The 26,141-nt window shown below is 38.7% G+C and overlaps 1 protein-coding gene across 2 annotated transcripts in view; it reads left to right on the top strand.

Moving 5' to 3' along the window:
• PROS1 (protein S) overlaps positions 1–26,141 on the top strand; it is an 84,001-nt gene that overhangs the window by 37,452 nt on the left and 20,408 nt on the right. For both annotated transcript variants that reach the window (XM_039480566.2, XM_010338910.3), the window contains exons 4-9: positions 5,655–5,741; positions 13,510–13,632; positions 13,736–13,867; positions 18,298–18,423; positions 21,294–21,415; positions 23,294–23,409. In XM_039480566.2, the coding sequence (XP_039336500.2) occupies positions 5,655–5,741; positions 13,510–13,632; positions 13,736–13,867; positions 18,298–18,423; positions 21,294–21,415; positions 23,294–23,409 (706 nt within the window). The remainder of the gene's footprint in view (positions 1–5,654; positions 5,742–13,509; positions 13,633–13,735; positions 13,868–18,297; positions 18,424–21,293; positions 21,416–23,293; positions 23,410–26,141) is intronic.

Here is a 26,141-nt window from a genome sequence, read left to right as displayed (position 1 = left end):
CTGGGTAGTGGGTCGAGGCTGGAAGAATCTGGAAAAGAATGGAACATTGAGGGTGATTCTGGTGGGGAGTCAAAAAGAGAGAGGACATACAGGAAAAGTCAGGAACTTCTTAGAGATCACTTAAGCGTTGTGATTAGATTGTTGGTAGAAATATGAATGGTAAAGGCCATTCTGATGAGGTTCTAGATGGAAGTCAGAAATAAAGCACTGGAAACTAAAGGTCATCTCTGTTCCAAGGTGGGAAAGTATTTGGCTGAATTATCTCCATGTCTGAGGGCTTTAGGGAAGGCTGAATTTAAGAAATAAGGCCGGGCGCAGTGGCTCAAGCCTGTAATCCCAGCACTTTGGGAGGCCGAGGCGGGTGGATCACGAGGTCAAGAGATCGAGACCATCCTGGTCAACTTGGTGAAACCCTGTCTCTACTAAAAATACAAAAAATTAGCTGGGCATGGTGGCACGTGCCTGTAATCCCAGCTACTCAGGAGGCTGAGGCAGGAGAATTGCCTGAGCCCAGGAGGCAGAGGTTGTGGTGAGCCGAGATCGCGCCATTGCACTCCAGCCTGGGTAACAAGAGCGAAACTCCATCTCAAAAAAAAAAAAAAAAAAAAAAAAAAGAAATATACTAGGATAGCAGAGATTTCTAAGCAAAGTATCAAAGGAGTTGTGTGGCTACATTTATTTATCTATTTATTTAGAGGCAGAGTCTCACTTTGTCGCTCAGGCTGGAGTGCAGTGGTGTGATCTTGGCTGTCTGTAGCCTCTCCCTCCCAGATTCAAGCAGTTCTTGTACCTCAGCCTTGTGAGGAGCTAGGATTACAGGTGTGTACCACCATGCTTGGCTAATTTTTGTATTTTTAGTAGAGACAGTGTTTTGCCATGTTTGCCAGGCTGGCCTCGAACTTCTGACCTGAAGTGATCCACGTACCTTGGCCTCCCAAAGAGCTGGGATTACAGGTGTGAGCCACTGCGCCCAGGCTTTGTGGCTACTTTTAACAGCATGCAGTAATATATGAGAAAAAGAGGAATGATTTAAAGATGGAATTTATAATTTAAAAAGAATCAGGGCAAAGATATTTGGGAAATTCACAGCCTGGTCATGTAAAGAGTAAAAAGGTCTTTAGGAGGGCAAACCAAGGATGTGTCCAAGTTACCGTTTGCAAAAGAGAATACCATGAATAGAAAGGAGGCCGGGCTCATTATTCTAAGTGATATAACTCAGGAGTGGAAAACCAAACATTACATTCACAGTCATAAGTGGGAGCTATTCCATGGGGATGCAAAGGCATAAGAATGATACAACAGACTTTGGGGACTCGGGGGAACGGGTGGAAACAGGGTGAAAGATAAAAGACTCCACTGGGTACAGTGTACACTGCTCAGGTAGGAGATACAACAGAATCTCAGAAATCACTAATTAAAAAGCTTATACCTGTAACCAATCACGACCTACTCCCCCCAAAACCTATTGAAATTTAAATAAATAAATAAAGAAATAAATAAATAAAGGAGGCTGATGCTATTTTTCAAAACAATGGGCAAAAGACCTCAAAGACATTTGAAAGGTTTTTGAGGCTGCCTCTCCCAACACTGGCCCAAAGCAGGACCTTGATGCAGTTTCCGGAGGGTGTCTGCAGGACCACCGCTGCTCTGCACAGCCTAGGGACTCTGCTGCCTGAATTTCAGCACAGTGCCCCTTGGCCAGCGCAGCCATGGCTCAGGTGGGCCTAGGTGCCTCTCAACTCACAACTCTGGAATGTACATACCTCAGACGCCTTGGTGGTGGTCACGTGGTGTGTTAATTTTGCACTTGCACAGAATGCAAGAGCTGTGGGGTCATGGTGGCCTCCACCTAGATTTCAAAGGTTGTTATGGACAGCCTGGGGGTGCCCAGGCAAAGACTTGTTACAGCAGCAGAGCCACTGTAGTGAGCCTCCACTAGGGCAATGCCTATTGGTGCCATGGGAGTTGGGAAGCTCCGACAGCCCAGAACTATAGGGCCACCGGTATGCAGCTTCTGTTTGGGAGAGCTGCATGCACAGACTCCAACTTGTGAGAGCCAAAGCATGGCCTACATTCAGCAGAGCTACAGGAATGGGCTGCCCAAGGCCTTGAGGGCTCAACCCCTACCCCTGTGTGCTCAGAAGTCAGGACACAGAGCCAAGGAAGACTGTATTAGGACTTTAACATTTTCTGTTGTTTTTCTTAATGGGTTTTGGACTTCCTTAGGACCGGTTACTGTTCTTACCTGTTTTTCCCTTTTGTAATGGAAATGTCTGTCATGCTTATCCCATTGTGTTTTGGAAACTCAAATCATGGAGGGAATTTGCCTCAGGGTGAATCATGCCTTGAGTCTCACTCATATTTAATTTACATGAGACTCTGAAGTTGGTGCTAGCAGGAGTTAAGACATTAGGGCTTGTATTAGTCTGTTTTCATACTGTTATAAAGACATACCCAAGACTGGGTAATTTATGAATAAAAGAGGTTTAATTGACTTATAGTTCAGCATGGCTGGGGAGGCCTCAGGAAGCTTACAATCATGAGGGAAGGCAGAGGGAAAGCATATTAGTTCGTTTTCATACTGCTAATAAAGACATACCTGAGACTGGGTAACATAAAATAAAAGAAGTTTAATTGACTTACAGTTCCACATGGCTGGAAAGGCTTCACTATGGCAGAAGGTGAATGAGGAACAAAGTTACATCTTACAGGGTGGCAGGCAAGAGAGCTTGTGCAGGGGACCTCCCATTTAATCACTACCATGAGAACAGTATGGGGAAAAGTGCCCCGGTGTGATTCAGTTATCTCCATCTGACCCTGACCTTGATACATGGGGATTATTATAATTCATTGTGAGATTTGGGTGAGGACACAGCCAGACCATATAAGGAAGCAAGGCGCCTTCTTAACTAGGCAGCAGCAAGGAGCACGAATGCAGTAGGAACTACCAAACACTTAGGAAATCCTCAGATCTCATGAGACTCACAATCATCAGAATAGCATGGGGAAAATCGCCCCCCGATTCAGTCACCTCCATCTGGTCTGTCCCTTGACACATGGGGATTAGAATTCAGGATGAGATTTTGTGTGGGGACACAGCCAAACCATATCAGGGCTATTGAGATGGAATTAATGGATTTTGCACATGAGAAAGACATGAATTTTGGGGGCTGGAGCAAATGCCATGCTTTGAATGTGACTCTCAAAAAGCACGTGTGGAAACTTAATTCTCAATGCAACACTGTTGGGAGGTGTTTAGGTCATCAGGGCGCCGCCTTCATGAATGGCCTAACACCAATCATAAAAGGGCTTGAGGCTGCAAATTGAGCCTCTTGCTCTTTCACCGTCTCTGACTCTTGCCTTCTTCTGTGGGGTGGTGGAGCAAGAGGGCTTTCATGAGATGCTGAAGCACCTTGATATCAGACTTCCCAGCCTCCAGAACTGGGAGAAGTAAATTTGTTTCCTTTATAAATTAGCTGATTTGTGGTATTTTATAGCAACACAAGTGGACTAAGATGGGGGCTCTAGAAACACCCCCATGATGTGTAAGGTAAAACTTATTTGGGAAAATATTCTGACTCACCATGGTAGGCTGAATAATTATTTCTTTCCTCCCTCTGCCCCACCCCCACCACGAAATATATCTATGTCCTAATCCTCAGAACCTGTGACTGTTACCTTATATGGCAAATGGGATTTTGCAGATGTGACGAAAAATCTTTCCATGGGGGGCATTATCCTGGGATATCTGAGAGGACCCAATAAAATCATAAGGATCCTTATAAAAGGATGGCAGGGGATCAGAGTCAGTAGCAGGATATGGGATGACAAAGGAAGAATTGGTAGATATACAGGGATGAGGCCAGGAGCCAAGGAATGCAGATAGCCTCTAGAAGCTAAAAAAAGGTAAGTAAAGGAGTTCTTTATTTACTCCAGAAGGAATGGATCCCTGCTAACCCTTTGGTTTTAGACTCTCAGGACTGTAAAACAATACATTTTTTTTTTTTATTTGAAGCTACTCAATTTGTGGTAATTTGTCATAGCAGCCGTAGGTAACTTAAACACTTATTGACTTTAAATGAATCTTTCAATCTATCTGTGATCAACTGTATTTTTCTAAAGATGGCTCAAAAACATCTCCCATTCCACATTCCCTTCCGCAGTATCATTTTGCCATATCCTCATCAAGAGGTAGAATAGGCCGGGCGCGGTGGCTCAAGCCTGTAATCCTAGCACTTTGGGAGGCCGAGGCGGGTGGATCACGAGGTCGAGAGATCGAGACCATCCTGGTCAACATGGTGAAACCCCGTCTCTACTAAAAAATACAAAACATTAGCTGGGCATGGTGGCGCGTGCCTGTAATCTCAGCTACTGAGGAGGCTGAGGCAGGAGAATTGCCTGAACCCAGGAGGCGGAGGTTGCGGTGAGCCGAGATCGCGCCATTGCACTCCAGCCTGGGTAACAAGAGCGAAACTCCGTCTCAAAAAAAAAAAAAAAAAAAAAAGAGGTAGAATAAATCCCCCACCCATGCCCTACCCTTTTGAATCTGGGTGGCTCCTAAGACCTCTTTGATCAATAGAATATGATAGAAGTGATACAATGTCCTGTAACCGCCATGGCAGCTTTCACTTTCTCTGTCTTAGAAGCTAGCTGCCATGAAGGAAGTGCCACTTCAAGACCAGCATGCTAAGAGAAACACTCACATGTAGAACTTTGAAGCATCATCTATCACATGGAAAGAGAGATGCCAAAGAACATTAGCTGCATCTTGGAAGCAGACCCCTGCCCCAGCCATCCTGGTTGACTCCAGTGGCAGCAGAGACAAACAACCCAACCAAACTCTGCAAATATTTGACCCACAAATCATGAGAAAAATCTAATAATTATTTAAGCTACTAATTTTGGGGGGCGGGGTGTTGTTAACTCGGCAAAAGCTAAGTAAAACACCATCTTTTTTATTGTAAGCTGGTGACTCTCTGAACAATGAAGTAATACGTGCCTATTTAGAAGTATATTTTTGCCAATAAATAACTCCTAGTTACTTTAAAGTTCCAAAGTAACATCTTTACAATTTCAGCTGTGATTTCTTAGTTTGCTAGCAATATCTACCAGGTTGCTATATCTGATTTCACGGGGTTGTAATGACGAATGAAAGGAATGAAGGAAACCTGTTTTGTAATATAGAAGCATTATACAAATATTATTGTATTAATCTCAGGGCAACATTAGAAGAATTGGAAGTAGCCTATAGCAAGTAGAAACACTAACTGGTTCTATTGACTTAATTATATACTTCACAACTCAGACTCTGGTCAATAAATTTGAGGGTAACATCTCATTTATGGTGTGGAATTAAAAACATTGACTTATATGACAATACGTTTCTGTGCTAAACCAAGGTGTCTTTCACTTCTGACTTTAAGTTTCTTCTCCAGAGACACCTATTTTTCATAATTCTGTATCTGTTGCCATCTTGCTTGTAGATTTAATTTTTTAGACAAGTAGACGGAAAGATTTAGTGTTGCATTTTGAAGACTCAATCTTATGAATCCACAGGAGCATACCTATCCTACCTCTTTGGACAGTTTCTACCATGATTTCAGATAAAGTATGTGTGTCTACTCTAAGAAGATTGTGTTTGTTTTAATTTCCAGTTTGTCTTCGCTCTTTTCGAAGTGGTACATTCGCTGCTGCACGTCAGTCAACTAACGCTTATCCTGACCTAAGAAGCTGTGTCAACGGTAAGCATGTCTACCATCAATGTAAAACCAAAACAAACAAAAACTCCGTCAATAAAGTATGCCCATGCTAATATAAACTCATGTTTAAAAATCAGGAAATGAGCCTTTGTGGGTTGCATGCCAGGCAAGGAAGTATTTTCAAACGGCGTCTAAAATACTTGTTTATAATTGTAAATGCTGCTGTATTACTCGAAATGACTTTTTTGCCTAATATTTAAACTGAACAGTTTTCTTTGTTTAGTAAGCAAAGGTCATTGACTCCAGAATTTTTATTCCCAACAGCTTTATTTTGGCTGTTGTTGCATAATCACGGAGTGTGGCTAAATGTTGCGGTAGATTAATAGGTCAAAGTAGAGCCATGTTTATTCTAACATTTTGGCATTGATAATATAAACATGGAAAATGTTATATGAACAAATTAGCTTCCTTGCTTTGAAGTTCTCAAGGGGCCTAATGATAATTCTGGTAGAATTTTTTCTTTTTTTTTTTTTTGAGACGGAGTCTTGCTCTGTTGCCAGGCTGGAGTACAGTGGCAAAATCTCGGCTCACTGCAACCTCCGACTCCTGGGTTCAAGCGATTCTTCCACCTCAGCCTCCCAAGTAGCTGGGACCACAGGCGTGCGCCACCACGCCCAGCTAATTTTTGTATTTTTAGTAGAGACGGGGTTTCACCATGTTGGCCAGGAAGGTCTCGATCTCTTGACCTCGTGATCCACCTGCCTCGGCCTCCCAAAGTGCTGGGATTACGGGCGTGAGCCACCACGCCTGGCTATTTTTGACTCTTTGTTGGGAAATTGGGAAATTACTAAAAGCAAATGGTACAACTGCAAGATATAAATTACGATTTTTGTTCAGAGAAAATTTTACATACAGCATTGACATTCTCTAGATACTCATTTTTCTATGTTTTTCTCTAAAGTGCTTGTAATTATACAGGTAGGACAGTTTGAACACATATTTAATTCTTTAATTCATATTTATCTTTTCTTAACATTTGCCAAAGAACAGAAGAATACTAATTTTGACAATAATTTTCTATTCGTTTGTTTTCTGTGATTTTCAGCTAATACCTAATGTATTGCCACTTTTCAAGAAACTTGATTCTATGAACACTTTTTAAAAAAAAAAATTGTAGAATTATTTAGGCATTAGCTAGGTTGGTTATTTATTTATTTATTTATTTATTTATTTATTTATTTATTTATCAAGCAACAGAAATTTTCTCTGGCTAACATAAGCAAAGAGATAGACGTATTGAAAGTATTGGGAGTATTGAAGTATTGGAAGGATGGGAAGAGCGCGTGCAGTTGACTGGGAAGATTGAGAAGCTGGTGTGGAAAGGTGCAGAAACCAAGAGACTGTTTGCGGTGTCTAATGCGGGGACAGAGATTACAAATAAATAATAAAACAAATGGCATGCTGTTATCCATATTTTGATAAGTTGCTGTGATATTTTAGGAAGAAAATAAACGAGGCACTATAATTGAGCTTTACTTTGTCCGTTTTTTGTTTTCTGAGACAAGCTCTTGCTCTGTTGCCTAGGCTGGAGTGCAATGGTGCAGTCATGGCTCACTGCAGCCTCAGCATCCTGGGTTCCAGCATTCTTCCTGCCTCAGTGCCCTAAGTAGCTGGGACTGTAGGCACATGCCAGCACTCCTGGCTAATTTATTTTTTATAGAGATGGGATCTTGGGTGTGTTGTCTATGCTGGTCTTAGACTCTTGGCCTCAAGCCATGCTCCTACCTGGGCCTCCCAAAGTGCTAGGATTACAGGCATGAAACACCATTCCAGGTCCGACTTTGTACTTTTTAATATTGCTGCTTTTTTTCTGGTCATATCCCTTATTCAGAAAGCTATCTTACATTAGTGTAGTCAGTCTGGCTTTCTTTTGATTAGTGTTTTCATGGTTTATTTTTCCATCCATTATCTTTGAACATACCCATGTGTTTATATTTCAAGTGAGTGTCTTTAGGGTCTTGCTCTTTTCTCCAGTCTGACAATCTCTTTTAATTGGAATGTTAGACTATAGACATTTACATCTAATATTACCATTGATGATGGCTAAAGTCTGTTAATCCCGTCTGTCTTTGCTTTTTTCTTTTCCTACTGCAGTTGTATTGATTGAGGGTTTTTTGGAGGAGTTGATTCCGTTTGTCTCTGCTATTATTAATTATGCTTCTTAAACGTCTTTGACTCTTTTCTTTTCCTTCCTTCCTTCCTCTTTCTTTCTTTCCCTTTCCCTCTCTTTCTTTCTTTTTCTCTCTTTCCTTCTTTCTCTTTCTTTCTTTTCTTTCTTTCTTTCTTTTTCTTTCTTTCTTTCTTTCTTTCTTTCTTTCTTTCTTTCTTTCTTTCTTCTGTCTGTCTCTCTCTCTCTCTCTCTCTCTCTCTCTCTCTCTCTCTGTCTCTGTATCTCTTTTTCTCTTTCTCTCTTTCTTCAGTCAGGATCTCCCTCGCTAGCTCAGGGTGGAGTGTGGTGCTGTGATCATAGCCCACTGCAACCTTGAACTCCTGGATTCAAATGATCTTTCCCTTTGCCTCAGCCTCCTTAGTAGCTATGACTGCAGGCGTGCAGCACCATGTCTGGCTAATTTTTAAATTTGTCTGTAGAGATAGGGTCTCACTTTGTTGCCCAGCTGGTTTTGAACGCCTGGCTTCAAGTGTTCTTTTTGCCTTGGACTTCCAAAGTGCTGGGATTACAGGCATGAGCCACTGTGCCAGACCTCATTTCTGCTATATTTTTGTGCTGTTTCTGCCTTACATTTTAATATGATACATGATAAACTCCATGATATGTTAATTTATAAATAACCAAATGAGAAAATACTGTTTTATTGTTTTATTTATTTATTTTTGAGACAGACTCTTGCGCTGCCGTCCAAGCCGGTGTGCAGTGGTGCAATCTCAGCTCACTGCAACCTCTGCCTGCTGGATTCAGATGATTCTTGTGCCTCAGCCTCACGTGTAGCTGGGATTACAGGCCTGGCTAATTTTTTTGTATTTTTAGTAGAGACAGAATTTTGTTATGTTGCTTAGGCTAGTCTCAAATTCCTGACCTGAAGTAATTCACCCCCGTTGGCCTCCCAAAGTGCTGGGATTACAGGCATGAGCCACTGGCACCTGACCCAGAAAATACTGTTCTGTATTTTCTCATATGTTTACCATTTCCATCTGGCAACATATTTTTTCTGCCTGAAGAAATTCCTTTAATATTTCTTATACTACATATCTCATGAAGACGGATTGTTTTCATATTTTTAATTCAAAAAAATACTGTTTTGCCCTTATTTTGGGGAGATATTTTTATTGGCCAAAGACTTCCATGTTGATAGTATTCTTTCAGTATGTCAAAGATGTCAGCCAGGTGTGGTGGCTCACACCTGTAATCCCAGCATGTTGGGAGGCCCAGGTGGGTGGATCACGAGATCAAGAGTTCAAGGCCAGCCTGGCCAACGTGCTGAAACCCCATCTCCACTAAAAACACAAGAATTAGCTGGACATGGTGGTACGTGCCTGTAATCCCAGCTACTCAGGAAGCTGAGGCAGGAGAATTGCTTGAACTGGGACCCAGGAGGCAGAAGTTGAAGTGAGCTGAGGTCATGCCCCTGCGCTTCAACCTGGGATATAGAGAGAGACTCCATCTTAAAAAAAAAAAAAAAAAAAAAAAAAAAAAAAAAAAAAAGGTGTCTCTCCATTATCCATTTACTTGAATAGATGCTGATGAGAAATATGTCGTAATTCTTAGCTTTTTTCTATATGTATGCACTGTATTTAAGACTTCTCTTTTTCCCTGGTTTTCTCTAATTTGAAATAGTATTTTGAGGTTTATCCTGATTGATGCATAGTGAGCTTCTAGGATTTGTGAGTTTATACTTTTCATCAAATTTGGAAAACTATTTACTATTATTTATTCAAATTTCTTTTTTCTTTTCTCCTGATATGTTCCCTCTTCTCTTGGAATGTCAATAACATATATTAGGCCGTTTGAGATTGGTTAACAAGTCATTCATGCTCTGGTTACTAATTAATTTATGTATTTATTGTCTTTATAATTCTTATCTGTCCTTACTTAATTTTGGATAGTTTTGATGTTTTCAAGTTCACCCTTCTTTTCTTCCCCCATATATGATTAACTTCTAATCCCATTTAGTGTATTTTTCATTTTATATAGTTTATTTTTCATTTCAGTAAGTCACATTCGGGTCTGTTCCACATCTTCTTTTTATTTTATTTTTTCCATCATGCCTGTATATACTACTGGAACATATGGAGTGCATTTAAAATAGTTGTATTTACTTCTTTTTCTGCCTTTCCTGTCATCTCTTTCATTTTTGATGTATTTTCATCAATTGATTTTTCTCTTGGTTATAAATTATTTTTTCCTGTTTCTTTACATGCCGATTCATTTTATTTTATTTTATTTGGATATAAGGTCTCACTGTTACCCAGGCTGGAGTCCAGTGGTGCAGTCATAGCTCACAGTAACCTCGAACCCCTGGGCTCCAGCTGTCCCCCTGCCTTAGCCTCTCAAATAGCTGGGACAACAGGCACAGACTACCACAGCTGGAGAATTTATTTTTTAAGTTAATTGTAAAGATTACATCTCACTATGTTGCCCAAGCTGGTCTTAAACTCCTGATCTCAAGTTATCCTCCGTCTTCTGCCTGTCAGAGTGCTGATATTATGGGTATGAACCATTGCATCGGACCCCTGCTTATTTTTAATTGTTTACTGGACAAAACAAACAATACTATTCTCAGTTTTAAAGAAAAAAGAACTTCAAATTTTCAGTTTGGGCTAAGATGATGTAACAAGGACCAGGTTTATCCTTCTGCCTTAAATAAGTAGAACTTTGGCATAAGTATATACAAAATGGTTTTGAACATTGGAGAACAGGAAGCAGAACACTGTGACTCCTAAGGACAAGAAAATACGCTTACAGAGTACGTTGCTGGGTTTTGGATTTTCTTGTCTTCTTCTAAATAGTGTTTGATTTTGTTGTAGCACTTAGCTAACTTACATGGGATACATTAAAAACAAATCCTTTGAGATTTGATTTTTAAGCTCCATTAAGGCAATCTAGAGTAGCTATTAGCTTAAAACTACTTAGCCTCGATAAGAAGCCTATATCCTTGTGAGGATTCTACCTGATGTCCTTTTTCCTATGAAATCTTTAAGGTCTGGGTAGTCTCAACCAAACTATCCCTATCTCTCTATGAGCCCTGGAAATGTTCCTGTGCAAATCATCATTCAGCCAAAGACCACAGGGGATCTTTTTACAGATCTCTGGAGTCTTACTGTTTTTCTCTCTGCCTCTCTTTCCATACAGACACATTTTTTTCTCTCTTTGCCTTTATAATACTCTGACCAGCAAAATTCTAGTGTGATCGCCCCAAACTCCAATATTTGTTTTCTCAACCCAGGGAGACGCTGGGCTCTGTTTGTGTTTCCTGCACTGTTGCATAGTAGCTATCTCCAGGCAGTTGTGTGGTGCAATTATAGGTCTCAGCTTGTTTCTTTTCTTTTCTTTAGGAATCACAGTGTTCTCCTTCTTATTCACCCATGCTTGAAACACCATTATTGTACATAGACTGAAGTTCTACTTACTTAAAGCAGGAAGATAAGCTTGGTTCCTGTTACATCATCTTAACCTAGGTTGAATGTTTTAAGTTCTTTTTTTCTTTTTCTTTTCTTTCTTTCTTTCTTTTTTTTTAAATTTGAGACAGGGTCTTGCTCCATCACCCAGGCTGGAGTGTAGTGGCACAATCTTGGCTTACTGCAGCCTGTGCTTCTCAGGTTCAAGCAATTCTTGTACTTCAGCTTTCCAAGTAGCTGGAACTACAGGCATAAGCCACCATGCCCAGCTAAGTTTTATATTTTTAGTAAAGATGGGGTTTCACCATGTTGCCCAGGCTGGTCTTGAACTCCTGACCTCAAGTGATCTTTCTGCTTTGGCCTTCCAAATTGCTGAGATTACAGGCAAGAGCCATCACACCTGGTCTCTTTTTTCTGTTAATATTGAGAACAGTATTGTTCTGTCTACCCCATGGAGTTGTTCTAAGGCTCAAATAAGGTAATTTATTTGGAAACATATCTAAATTACAGTTATGAAATACCGTATTTGTTTGCAATGTAAAAGTAGTGTTATGGGATCTTTGGGATATTGCTTTTCTGAGTGGAAATCTCTGTGGCTGGTAGTGCCTTTGCCTGAGTTCTTGTCCTACATCCATGAAGAATGAGGTATACAGAAACGTGGAGGGTGAGCAAGATGAACGGGAGCTTTACTGAGCATTAGAATAGCTCAGAGGAGACCCTCAGTGGGTAGCTCCTCTCTGTAGGCAGGTCATCCCGTCTAGTGTTCAGCTGTCAGCAGAGAGGAGGCCTTGAAGCAGGTGGCTCCTCTCTGCAGCTGATTGTCCTGTCATCTGCAGCTCTCAGTAGAGAGGAAGCCCTGGAGGGGGTGGTTTCTTTCTGCAGCTGGTTGTCTGGACATCTCTTCAGCTCTGGCTGAGTCTAGGGTATTTATGATCTTTAGCATGGGGAAGTGCATGCTAATTGGTCCATGGGCAACCATGGATGGGCCCAGGAAAAAGCACCAGGAGTTCCCCCTTAAGTCAGCAGGACTGGCAGCCCAGCCTGAAGGTGAGACTTCACAGAGGACTCACTCTTTTACACCCAGGAACCTGTCTACCTCCTGCCACTGTTCATGGCACCCAGGCTGTTTGTGCCAAGAGGGTGCCTGCAGGCCAACACTGAGCTGCCCTCAGTACCCCCCTCAGCTCCCCTCCCATGCTTGTTGGAGCCTAAAGACTGGAGGGGACAGGGGGCTAGCACGTTACCACTGCCCTGAGCCTGTGCTCACCCAGACAGGCTGCAACAACAGCCAGTTTCAGTCCCAACCCCGCTCCATGATCAGAGTGGGTGCCAGGAGTGGAAAGAGGCCAGGAAGCAGGAGCAGGCTCTTCTGAGCCTGTGCTGGGCAGGAGGGCCTTCCCAGGCACCCAATAGCACAGAGATGCCCAGGTTTCCAGCTGGGCTTGGACAACTGCAGCTGCATTCAGGGGACTCCTGTCCTGCCAGCTTGGAAGGGATGGGGCTCCTGCTTGTCCTTGGCTTTCACCAGCTCCATGGAGCATGCAGCCATGGCTGTGCCTCTGAGATCAGAGTGGGCGCCTACTGCGGGAAGAAGCCAGGCAGCAGGAGCAGGCCCCCAAGAGCACAGAGACACCCAGGTCCAGAGCCACGACACGGAAGCTGCAGCAGCGCCCGGGGATTGTGGGGCTCCCACCTGCTCTGCGGAGTAGGAGGCCCAGGCCTGGCTCCCCGCTGCAGCTGACATTTTGGCAGCAGCCACTCTAGAGGGGTCACTGCTGCCATCAGTAGTTTCTTTTTACAAAATAATTATAAAGGTTTGCCTAGTGGACTCACTTTTTAATTTAAAAAAGTATTATTTAAAGGAAGGAGTTAGGCCAGGCACAGTGGCTCACGCTTGTAATCCCAGCACTTTGGGAGGCCGTGGCGGACAGATCACGAGGTCAGGAGATCGAGACCATCCTGGCCAACATGGTGAAACCCTGTCTCTATAAAATAAATAAATAAATAAATAAATAAATAAATAAATAAATAAATTTAAAAAGAGGAAAAAAAAAGGAGTTGCATTTTTCCCCCCACTGGTTCTAGGCTTCGTGAACAGGATTTTTATTAAAGAGCACACAATTTTATTTTACCATGACATGATGTAAACAAATAAATAGATGTCCGTTTCTTTCAGCCATTCCAGACCAGTGTAGTCCTCTGCCATGCAATGAAGATGGATATATGAGCTGCAAAGATGGAAGAGCTACTTTTACTTGCATTTGTAAACCAGGTTGGCAAGGAGAAAAGTGTGAATTTGGTATGTATAATAACCCCGCCCAGCTCATCAGGATTGGTCTCCTGAAAAGTTCTCTGCAGGTTATATTACTTTAAAGATAATTTATTTTTTTTTTCTTTTTTAGATATAAATGAATGCAAAGATCCCTCAAATCTAAATGGAGGTTGCAGCCAAATTTGTGATAATACACCTGGAAGTTACCACTGTTCCTGTAAAAGTGGTTTTGTTATGCTTTCAAATAAAAAAGACTGTAAAGGTAAGAGCAAGATGGTAGAATTAAAACACATTTACTGTGTGAGAATAATTCCAGGTAGAGAAATTTTACTAGGAAATTTTTGGAAAACTGATTGTAAGTGCTTATACTAACACATTTTATCCACATTGAAGCCTTGTGATAGTTTTTGTTTTTTTGAGAGAGATAGGGTCTCACTTTGTCTCCCAGGCTGCAGTGGAGCGGCTTCGTCACAGCTCACTGTGGCTTCAATCTCCCGGGCTTCACTGACCCTCTCACTGCAGTCTCCCAAGTAGATGGGACTGCAGGTGCATGCCGCCATGCCCAGCTAATTTTGTTTTGTATTTTTTGTAGAGACGACATTTCATCATGTTGCCCAGACATATCTCAAACTCAAGTGAGCCTCCTGCCTCAGCCTCCCAAAGTGTTGGGTTTACAGGTGTGAGCTCTGTGCCCAGCCTGCATTTTTAGTTTATAGTACCGATAACACACATATTTTGTTATTTTCTTATTGTATGTGCATGTACACACCTGTGTGCGTGTTTCAATAAAGAATTTCATTATAATGTGACATTTCAATGCAAGTCTTTGCATGCTACAAACTTAGCAAAGTCATTGTTTATCCTTTGTTTTAAGACATTATATACATTTTTTTCCTCTAGTAAGATAAACAGCCATAGAAAGAATTCCACTACAAAAACCTCTTCCATTGTATTTTGTTTTTCTTTTAGGGAATACTTTGCTGATTTCCAACATAAACCCTTCATCTGGCACCTCATTTCCTGTTGTGGTTTTGGAAAAGAAAAGTCGATCTAGTTTTCTTTCTCTTTATACCTTTGAGATCATGTCATTGGTAGCCGGGCGCGGTGGCTCAAGCCTGTAATCCCAGCACTTTGGGAGGCCGAGGCGGGTGGATCACGAGGTCGAGAGATCGAGACCGTCCTGGTCAACATGGTGAAACCCCGTCTGTACTAAAAATACAAAAAACTAGCTGAGCATGGTGGCGCGTGCCTGTAATCCCAGCTACTCAGGAGGCTGAGGCAGGAGAATTGCCTGAACCCAGGAGGCGTAGGTTGCGGTGAGCCGAGATCGGGCCATTGCACTCCAGCCTGGGTAACAAGAGTGAAACTCCATCTCAAAAAAAAAAAAAAAAAAAAAAGAAAAGAGAAAAAGAGATCATGTCATTGGTCATAACTTCTGTTTCAGGCTTAAATGGTTCCTGTTAGTATAGCTTTCTGACAAGTCATTTTACTGGTATATTTATTTTGTTTTTAATTGTTTCGTATCTCTAAATTTTGACTTTTTTTTTCTCTCTATGTATTGTCTTTTAGTTTGTGTTAATGCTGTAACTCAATCTTCAAATATGTATACCAGGTGTGTGGATAACTCAAAACAAAATTTCCCACCTGGAGTTAAATTTTGCCCTTAGAAACTGGATATAATTGACACCCAATTCTCTCCTCCACTACTTTTTTTGTTTTGCTAAAATGTTTTTTAAAAAAAGTTAAAAATGTAAATTTCTTGTTCAAGTCTTTATTTTATATATGTTTTGGTAAAGCCCTAAATTGGATTCATATTCAAATCATTTCCCTCTTATTGAATGGTAGTGTTTAGTGTGATATAATTTATAATATTATTTAAACTACAGTTAAATGACTAAAGTGAACTACATTAACAAATTCTTCTAAACAGTTATCAAATTTGTGACCATTTGAAGGTCTGTTTGAGTTTGAGTTTTGAGACTATTCAGAATAAGTCTGTCATTAGAACATGAGTTATAGAAAAACTATCATAAATATGCATTTTATAAACAAATAGTACCCACTCATATGTCTACACTTAAATACTTTAATAGTCTCTTTCTAAACAATTTGTGGTTTCATTTTTTGTTTTTTTTTTATGTCTTTTATTTTTATTTTTATTTTATTTTTGTAGAGACAGGGTTTCACCATGTTGGCCAGGATGGGCTCGATCTCTTGACCTCGTGATCCACCCACCTCAGCCTCCCAAAGTGCTGGGATTACAAGCATTAGCCACTGCGCCCGGGCTCATGTTTGTTTGTTTTTGAAGGTAGATAGGGTTTTGCTCCGTCACCTAGGCTGCAGTGCAATGGAGCGATCTCGACTCATTACAGCCCTGGCCTCCTGGGATTAAGTGATCCTCTCACCTCAGCCTCCCAAATAGCTGGGACTACAGGCATGCACCACCGTGCCTGGCTAATGTTTATAGCTTTTGTACAGATGGAGTTTTGCCACATTGTCCAGGTTGGTCTCAAATTCTTGGGCTCAATTGATCCATCCACGTCAGCCTTGCAAGGTCATGGGATTACAGGCATGAGCCGTCACACCTGGCCATATTTGTGACTTTTTAAAAACTAAAAAGTATTTAATTCTTATCCACTCAGTTAATACACATATGTATGTATAAATGATTACAAAAGTGCTCTTATTAATAGGAATGTTCCTGATGAGCACATTTGTTCTTATATTCTTCATTTGCATTATTGTTTACCCATGATATATAAATAATAGAGTAGAAAATAGATGAAGAATATATATATATATATATAAACTATTATAAGGGGACCTTTGCCAAGATGCAGAAATGCTTAGGATCCACTTGCCAGTAATTATGTAAAAATGAAATAATAAAACTTTTCTTTTCTTTTCTTTTTTTTTTTTTTTTTTGGACACAGAATCTTGTTATGATGCACAGGCTGGAATGGAATGTAAGCTCAGCTCACTGCAACCTCTGCCTCCCGGGTTCAAGTGATTCTCCTGCCTCAGCCTCCCGAGTAGCTGGGGCTACAGGCGCATGCCACCATGCCTGGTTAATTTTTGTATTTTTCCGTAGAGATAGGGTTTTGCCATTTTGGTCAGGCTGGTCTTGAACTCCTGAGCTCATGTGATATGCCCATCTTGGCCTTCCAAATTGCTGGGATTACAGAAATGAGCCACTGCACCCCGCTGAAAGAATAAAACTTTTCAATCAGTCATTAGATGTCAGTGTAGAGTCATAAAATCAGTGCACTGTAACCTAAACTTGTGTGATCTAAATAATTCCCTGCAATATGACTCAAACCAAATACACTTAGTGACATATTTTTACTGATTTATTTTCTTATTTATTTAGAGACAGGGTCTCCCTCTGTCACTCAGGATGGAGTGGAGTGGTACAATCATAGTTCACTACATCCCCCTCCACCTTATCCTCCTTAGTAACTAGAACACATGCCACCACTCCTGACTCATTTTTTTCTCTTCTCTCTTTTTTTTTTTTTTTTCTAATATAAAGAAGTGAAGTTTCACCATGTTGCACTGGCTGATCTCGAATACTTTGACCTCCCAAAGTACAAGGATTATAGCACTCCCACCATGCCCAGCCACTCCTGGCTAATTTAAGAAAAAAATCTTTGTAGGGACAGTTGCTTAGGCTTACTTTTTTCAAAAACATAGAGTTTGTAGCTCTTTTATAAAAATTGAATATTTTATTTTGAATTAGTTGAAGATTCACATGAAGTTGTAAGAAGTAATACAGAGTGATGCTAATATACCCATTGCCCAGTTTCCCTCAATGGTAACATTTTACAAAACGATAGTACAGTTTTACACTCAGGATATTGACAATGGTACAGTCAAAATATAAAACAATTCCTACAAGGAATTATCTTTGTGCAAGTTATTTTAAATAATATCCTAAATTTTGATCATTCATCTGGAAAAAAAGCCATCAACTTTTACCATATTTTCTGCTCTGAATTTGTCTTTCTCCAGAGATCACAGAGACAAGTTCACTAATAATTACATCTCCATTGCACTATTTCTGTCATGTTTTGTTTTCTTCGTAGGTGCTCATCTAGTGACTAGTTGCTATCAATATGTTGTCTCCTACTTCATTTTGCAATACGATATATGCGTCTGAAATTTGTGGGATATTAATTTAGCACTCAATTCATATTGGATTAACTATAGATTTATAAGTACTTAGAGACCTTAATCTTATTTTAAATTTGACTCACTGTTGTCTACTTTAGGCAACAATAGTATTGCACAAATTTGATGTTTGTTCACTTCCGAAGAAACAAGGTAGAATAGATGAGCTATCCCCTGTACCAAAATTTGTTGTGTTACTATGGAGTGAATCTGTTTTCAAGACCTCTGCTTATTTTCATGTTCCAGCCTGGCAGATAAGAACATTTCTGTAGCTTTCTCCTTCTTAATATAACTAGATAGGAACATGACAAACATCAGTCAAATTCCCTATGCATTTGCAGAAAGAAATCATATTTGGTAAACTAACATATGATGATAGATTTAATGCTTTTTTGTCCGAAGGCCAATCTGTTATCTCATTACATATATTAAGCTAGATCCAGGAAACACAAATCAAGTGTTCTTTTCTAGGCTCTGCTGGTATGGGAAAAATATTTTTTAATATAGTGACTTTATTTATAGATGTGGATGAATGCTCTTTGAAGCCAAGCATCTGTGGCATAGCTGTGTGCAAGAATGTCCCAGGAGATTATGAATGTGAATGCCCCGAAGGCTACAGATACAACCTCAAATCAAAGTCTTGTGAAGGTAGAATGATGGTGGTATCATTACTGATGGTGGAGAGGGTGGGTTTGAACCCTGAATTGATATTTAAAAGCATGGGTTTTGTTTGACATCAACAATCACATTTTCTAATTCCTAATATAGCTTGTTCAATTGAGTGATCATTGGCTTCCTTCCAGAGTGCAAGTATGTAGGGCACATGGTCTTTTAGTTTAGTGTAATGCACTCCAGTTGGACCTTTGAGCTGCCTATGAATTGGAGACATCCATGTGTGGTAAAAACAAGATAAACCTATTTTCACAGCATTTACATCATATTCAAAGATAAAGAGAATTTCACTTTGAAAGGAAAAACAATACGCAGAAAAGAAAGACACAAGCTTAAAATTCATCTGAATGAAACAATGAGCGTGTAAAAACCTTACTTTTTCTTCCAAGCTTTTCAGTGACTTTCTGTGTATATATAAATAAGTCATTTATTCGAAAATAAGAAATAACACTGTTCTGAAATCTCATGATAAAGAAATGATAACAAAACCCTAGAAATCTGAGAAATGTTGATCAGCAGTGTCAGAGCCTGTGGGTTTGGGGCAATCTCTTGGAGGCACTGTTATGACCTCTTGGAGGCACATGTGACTGCAATGTTGGGCCCTTTGTGTCTCAGGAAGCTTCAGCATATTAGAGTTGTTCGTAGGCTTGTTTATTATGATACACAGATTCTCTCACACCTTCCTTTGGATTTAATTTTTTTTTTTTTTAGACAAGAGTCTATCTGTTGCCAGGCTAGAGTGCAGTGATGCAGTCTCGGGTCAGTGCAACTTCCTCCTCCCAGGTTCAAGCGATTCTCCTGCCTCAGCCTCCTGAGTAGCTGGGACTACAGGCGTGTGCCACCATGCCCAGCTGATTTTTGTATTTTTAGTAGAGATAGGGTTTTGCCATGTTGGCCAGGATGGTCTCGATCTCTTTACCTCATGATCTGCCTGCCTTGGCCTCTCAAAGTGCTGGGATTACAGGCATGAGCCACGTGCCTGGCCCCAGATTTTTAAAAGTTTTTAAAACAGGTTTAATGCCATGCCTGGAACTAATTAATAGTAATTTTTTTTTATTGTGGCTATGTGTGTGTGTGTGTGTGTGTGTGTGTGTATGTAATATATATATTATGTGTGTGTGTATATATGTATATGTGTATATATACACACACACAGCCACAATACAACGTGTGTGTGATATATATACACACATACTATATATATATATATATATATATATATATATATATATATATCACACATGTATAATGTACCTTTTAAAAAGTAGACTTAAGGGGCAGTTTTAATGTATCCTTTTAACTATTTTTAGATATAAAATTCAGTGGCATTAATTACATTCACTCTATTGTGCAGCTATCACTTCTACTTCCAAAACTTTTTCATCAGCCCCAACAGAAACTCTTAAGCAGTAAACATTTAAGCACTGAGTTTTCTTTTTTTGTTACCTTGATAGAGGTAACCTCTAATCTTGTTTTCTCTCTCCATGAAGTTGCCTAAATGAATACTAATTTTACAGTAGATTTTTTTAGCTACATATGCTGCTTTTGAGATTTTGATGGCCTACCTCTTTGTTCACACCAAAATTATCCCCCTGCCAGCCACACCCACATTTCTCTTTCCCACCATTGCAGATAGAAATTACCATGGAAAACTCTAGACATCTGTAGAATTATCATTAGCCAACTTCATTACCTGTATTGTTGTTTTAATTAATGAATGACATATTTTTTAAAAGATTTATATATGACTGTATTATCTAGCTGTAACTTTAATAATATATTATGCAATTTTAATGCTATTGAAGGATTATTAATTTTGAGAATCTATTTTAAATCATTAAATAGATCTTTAATATATTTTAAATCATGAGAACATATTCAATAATAACATTTAGGAATTTGTGGAGTTTTAAAAGTCATAGAGCACATCCAATGAAAATGTCAATGATCTTATATATCTCTGAAATAGACGTTTGCCTCAAGATAACATTATACATTTCCAGGAATGATTTTCTCAAAATATTGATTAGGGACAGGGACCATATAGAAGATTTCATAATATGGGAGATTACAACACAATGAAGTTTTTTCTTTAAAAAACAAAAAGATACGAAATAAAGATATTTCCCTAAATTAATTGCCACCATTAATTATTACATTATGAGAAGTTCAATTGTTCTTGATATTGTAATTTAATTCCTGATTGTATCAGTCTCCAATTAAAGGAGTCTTTTCTTCTCTTCCCTTTCCGACCTTCCCTTTCTTTTACTTCCTCGTCTTCCTCTCCCTTTCTCTTCCCGTTCCCATTTCTTTTTTCTTTTTTTCGAAGCAATGAATGGTGAGGTAATCTCAATAGAATTCTAATAACTAGAAATGACAGTTAAGATGAGATTCTTAATCTTTTTTTCTTCAAATTCAAAATGAGCAATTTGATAGAATACTTAATCACTGAAAGTTATAAATTAATTTTTGTTTCAAATATTTAAATAAGTAAAAATTATACTTGTAACTAACTTATGTTTCATATTAAGTATTATATTCATATGTAGTTTGATGTCATAGGATTTCTTCCCCTAAGGATCTGTTATCATTGATTATGTCATACTACAAGCAGAATACTCCTGCACCTATCAGACTGAACATTTAGAAACGTGCTTCTAGTTACTCAGGTTTAACGCGTAATTGACCCAGGAATGGAATAGTGGAGGGTAGGTCCTCATTGTTACTTCATTGAAATAAATGTCACCATATTAACTGTTTTTTTCTGCATTTTTTAAGAAGCGAAGGTAAAATTTTATGTATACACACACACACACACACACACGTGTGTGTTTTTTCTTCCTCAGATATAGATGAATGCTCTGAGAACATGTGTGCTCAGCTTTGTGTCAATTACCCTGGAGGTTACTCTTGCTACTGTGACGGGAAAAAAGGATTCAAACTTGCCCAAGATCAGAAGAGTTGTGAGGTAAACATTTCACTTCTTTTCTAAAATGAAAGATCCTAGGTACTTATTTTGACATGGCTGAGTTAAGTCAGGAAAGTACAGATGTTCTACAATAATTGCTGTAGCTTTAAGCACGTTACGAGTCATGATTATTTACTAACTATGATCATGTAAGTCATAAACATTGGGGATAATTAGTGGCTGGGTTTAAAAAAAAAAAAGAGGCTAGAGTCACAGTTTAGACAGGGGGCCAGTTCACTGTCCCCCAGACCGTTGGAGGGCCGCCACATGCTGTGCTCCTCTCACTGACCACCAGTGAAAGAGGTGCCCCTTCCTGAAGTGCGGCGGGGGGCCGGATCAATGGCCTCAGGGGGCCGCATGCGGCCCGCGGGTCACAGTTTGGGGACGCCTGGTTTAGAGAGCACTTATCTTAGCCGGTACATTTGTAAAGTACAAAGTGTATGCTTACTTAGGAAATCAAGAAAAGCTGCGGTTAATACCCCTCATTGTGAAAAATGATCTCCCATAGAAACTTCAGTGAAAACATTTCCAGTGTCTCCTTTTCTGTATTCCACTCCGACAAGTTTGATCACACCTTAGGCATGTCAGTACAAGAGCAGTTTTAATGTACCCTACCGTTTTTAGGATGTAGTGGGGTTTAAGTTCATCAGAATTCAGAGAGATTAATTTCTTAATCTGTGTCTCTCCAACTTGCTTTTAGTTACTCAGATTTAATGCAGAATTGACCTAGGAATTGAATATTGTGGGCAGGTCCTCATTTTTACTTCATTGAAATAAATGTCACCATCTGAGCTCGTTTTTCTCCTGCATCTTTTTTTAACAAGTGAAGGTAAAATCATATATGCTTATGAGGCTGACCATAAAAAATGCCTAAATAATGATTTAACTGTGTGTACACATGTACCTCTATATCTGTTGCCAAGACAAAGCTGTATATGTCCAGGAAAATGTCACATTCAATATTATGCAGCCTACTTGGTAATAAACTAGTTGGCAAGTATAGTAATTTTGGTATGGTACTACTTAAATGAAATGCCAGACTGCATGAACATTTATTTTATAATTTAGTCCTTTATTATTTCTGTATTTGGTGTAGTTACATACCACCGTCTGCCTTGGAATCGAAATATTAAAGTTCTAAGAGGAAATAAAATGTTATTTCTGGGCCTATGTTTAATACAGTGCTATGTATGTAATTCTCCTCAAAATATCCTCATATGTGCTCAATGATTTATACCTTAAAAGCTTTTCATTTTGATGGTTGTTTTCACTCTTGGAAAAAAAAATACTTGATTACATATGTGATGACTTTAAAGTATCTTCTAGTAAATTCCTTGGAGACGATGAGATCTTAACTTATATTTATTTCCTTTATGTTTTCCAAATAGCACATTCTTGCTCAGGAAACTTTTGCTTAATGAATGAATGAGTGAATGAATGAGGTGCTGTTTATTGGTACATTAATTCTTACACCTATTTCTGACTTCAAATAAAAATAGTTTTCAGACATAATTCATGGAAGATATTATGCCTGACAGTTAATTAAATAAATATATATTGGTTCTTGAATAAAGAGTTTGTGCTTAGGACTAACATTTGCAAAGGAAGTAAAGACAAAGTAAAAGACAAAGATCTAAAGCCAGGCACATTGAATGAGATTTTAAAACACACATATTCTTGGAGGGTATACTGACAGATAGACTATACAAGGAAATGGAAGATATGTCTTCATTATCACCAAAAGTCTTCTTAATTATTTTAGCATATCACAGAGGATACATTAGGAACTGGCCAAAAATGCATGGCTTCACACAAACGTCAAGCAACGACGTGCGCATTTCGGTTTTCTTGTTGTTTATTTGGTTTCTTTTATTCTAGGCTGTTCCAGTGTGCCTTCCCTTGAACCTTGACACAAAGTCTGAATTACTTTACTTGGCAGAGCAGTTTGCTGGGGTCGTTTTATATTTAAAATTTCGTTTGCCAGAAATATCCAGGTGAGGAACCAATACCAGTGATAATTTCTAGAGGTTAAGCAGATAAGGGCAAAAGAAAAGTGGCTGAAAAGGTTTGAAATGTATGAAATGGTATTACCAATCAGATAGTGTAGTCATATTATCAATCAGATGATTTGGGAAAGCCTAAAGTTAATTTACTCCTTCACACATGTAATTTTCAGGCTAAAACCTTTTTGAGTCATTCTAGACTGACCTTCCCCAATCAGCCTTTTACCTTATTCCGTATTGTTCCTTTTGTAAAAAATGCGTATTTACTAAGAAGCTGGGCAAGTAGATTTAATGTGCTTGTGAAATTTCCGTTATTCTTTATACATGTTATGAAAACTAAGTAATAAAAAATACTCATTATTGCTTTTAGAATATCATTATATTCAAACTTGTTAAGGAAAAATTTTAAACTTGCTTAAGTGGCATTTTAAAGACATACAATTACATAATTTTAGTTGGCTGTCTAAATACTTTATCCATTATTTTTGTAGTTAGATTGAGTTCAGAAATGAAGTAATTGCTTATGTTTTGAGTCATAATTCTACTTTATTTTTATAGCGATGTTTATGATCCAATTTTTGTTTTATTTTATTTTATTTTAATTAATTAATTTATTTTGAGATGGAATCTTGCTCTGTTGTTCAGGCAGGAGTGCAGTGGTGCAATCTCAGCTCACTGCAACCTCTGCCTCCCAGGTCGAGCGATTCTCCTGCCTCAGCCTCCTGAGTAGGTGGGACTACAGGCATGTGCCACCACACACAGCTAATTTTTGTATTTTTAGTAGAGATGGAGTTTACAATAGTAGAGTTTCACTATGTTGCCCAAGCTGGTCTCGACTTGCTGACCTCAGGTGATCACCTCAGGGGATCTGCCATAATTCTGCTATAGTTAATCAGATTTTCTCAGAAGTATACCTTGCTGGAAGTAGAAGAAAGAAATTGGAATTTTTTTGGAATAGTGGAAAGGAAAAATATTTGAGACAGATTATACAGTTCAAATTTTTAAAATATTTTAATTAAATAAGCATGTATGTTTAGAATTCAATTTTGTTGGATATATGAATAATTATTCATTAAATAATTCAACCAAATTCATAGAATCAAAGAACACTGAAAGTTGTTCTAAGATTAATAACTTACATAAACACTTAAGCAACTGTGCTCCTTCCACACTTTTTTTTTTCTCCCAGTTTTTGCTTTTTTCCTTTAATGTCACAGAGCAAGTAATATCTTCTAATGATGTAGATTGGAGACAACCCTAACCTGCTATGAGAATAATGAGAATGAGAGAGAAAAATATTAGTTTTAGTGAATAACAGTTTTAGGAATACAATTGATCTCCCATATCCTTGAGTTTCTCATCTGTCGATTTAACCAACCTCAGGGAAATAATACTCAGAAGAAAATCACAGTAAATATTGACAATACAATACAAACGAATACAAATGAAACACAATACAGTATGACAACTATTTACATAACATTTACATGGTATTGGATATTATACGCAATCTGGAGATGACTTAAAGTACATGAGAGGATGTGCATAAATGATATATACAAATGCTATGCTGTTTTACATAAAGGACTGGAGCATCTGTGGATATTGATACCATGCAGGGATCCTGGAGCCAATATCCCATGGATACCTAGGGATGAGTGTGTTCATTTCTCACTGAAAATTCACAGTCGTTTGATCTCTAACATTGGATTGGAGTTGGCCAAATTACTTTTTCCAGAATTTATCGTTTATTTATTTTAAACTTTTCATTGATACGTAATGTATGTAGAGAAATGCACACATTAGATTAAATGTACAGCTTGATGAATTTTATAACTGCCACCTGTGTAATAAGCATAGCTAGTGCTTTTATTTTTATTTTTTGAAAATTTCTTTACATCTGTTTCTCATGATCAGATAGCTACACAAATGTTAACAAATTCACTCTTTTTTTCCAGTTTACCAGGCTTGGGAAAAAGAATGAATTGCTCTCCATTGTAATGAATCAGTCTGCTGATGATGTATTCTAGAAACAAAATATGCAGAACATGATTCCTTGAAATATGATTTTAGCCTGATTTTACAAAGAAAAGGGAATTATCTCCGTAATAGGATCAATTGCTGGAAGATCTGGAGCATACACAGATTTGAGTTTTGGCCAGATAATATTGATTCACATCAACAAAATGCTCAGAGAGTTATGAAAGAGGATAGAAGTCCTTATTCCTAGCCAAATTGTTCTTTTTTACATAATCTGAATTCGGTAAATTCCTACTACATTGTTCTCCATCAACATACTTTACTCCACATTTTACCTCTTTTTAATACTTCGTTGGAATTCCAAAGTTGAAAAAGTTTATTTTGTCACCTTTGCTTTGTTCCATTTGAGGGAGATTTGTGTGCCATCGCAAATGCTCCCTCTCTTACTGTTACTGTTATACCTTGCGATTAGAGTATGGGATTCTCTCCTGCCTAGTTTAGCAATGATCTGAAGTCCAGACTCTTTAACTTAAACTGCCTTTATTTTAACTTGGGTGACTTAGAGTTACACACCTATTTTTCATTTTCCCTGTTTGTCATTCATCAATCTTTGGAATTTGCTAGTCCCTTGGAAATGTCAACACTGATTCTCATTGAAATGTTTTAAGGATACTGAATCAGCACATATTATTTTAATTTCAGCATCCCTAAGATTTTTCTCCCCTGTAATAGATACATATTTG

Source organism: Saimiri boliviensis, chromosome 18 (genome assembly GCF_048565385.1).
Source record: "Saimiri boliviensis isolate mSaiBol1 chromosome 18, mSaiBol1.pri, whole genome shotgun sequence".
In the NCBI taxonomy this organism is placed as follows: domain Eukaryota; kingdom Metazoa; phylum Chordata; class Mammalia; order Primates; family Cebidae; genus Saimiri; species Saimiri boliviensis.
The sequence above is the reverse complement of the archived record's forward strand: the minus strand, read 5'-3'. Positions and strand labels throughout refer to the sequence as shown.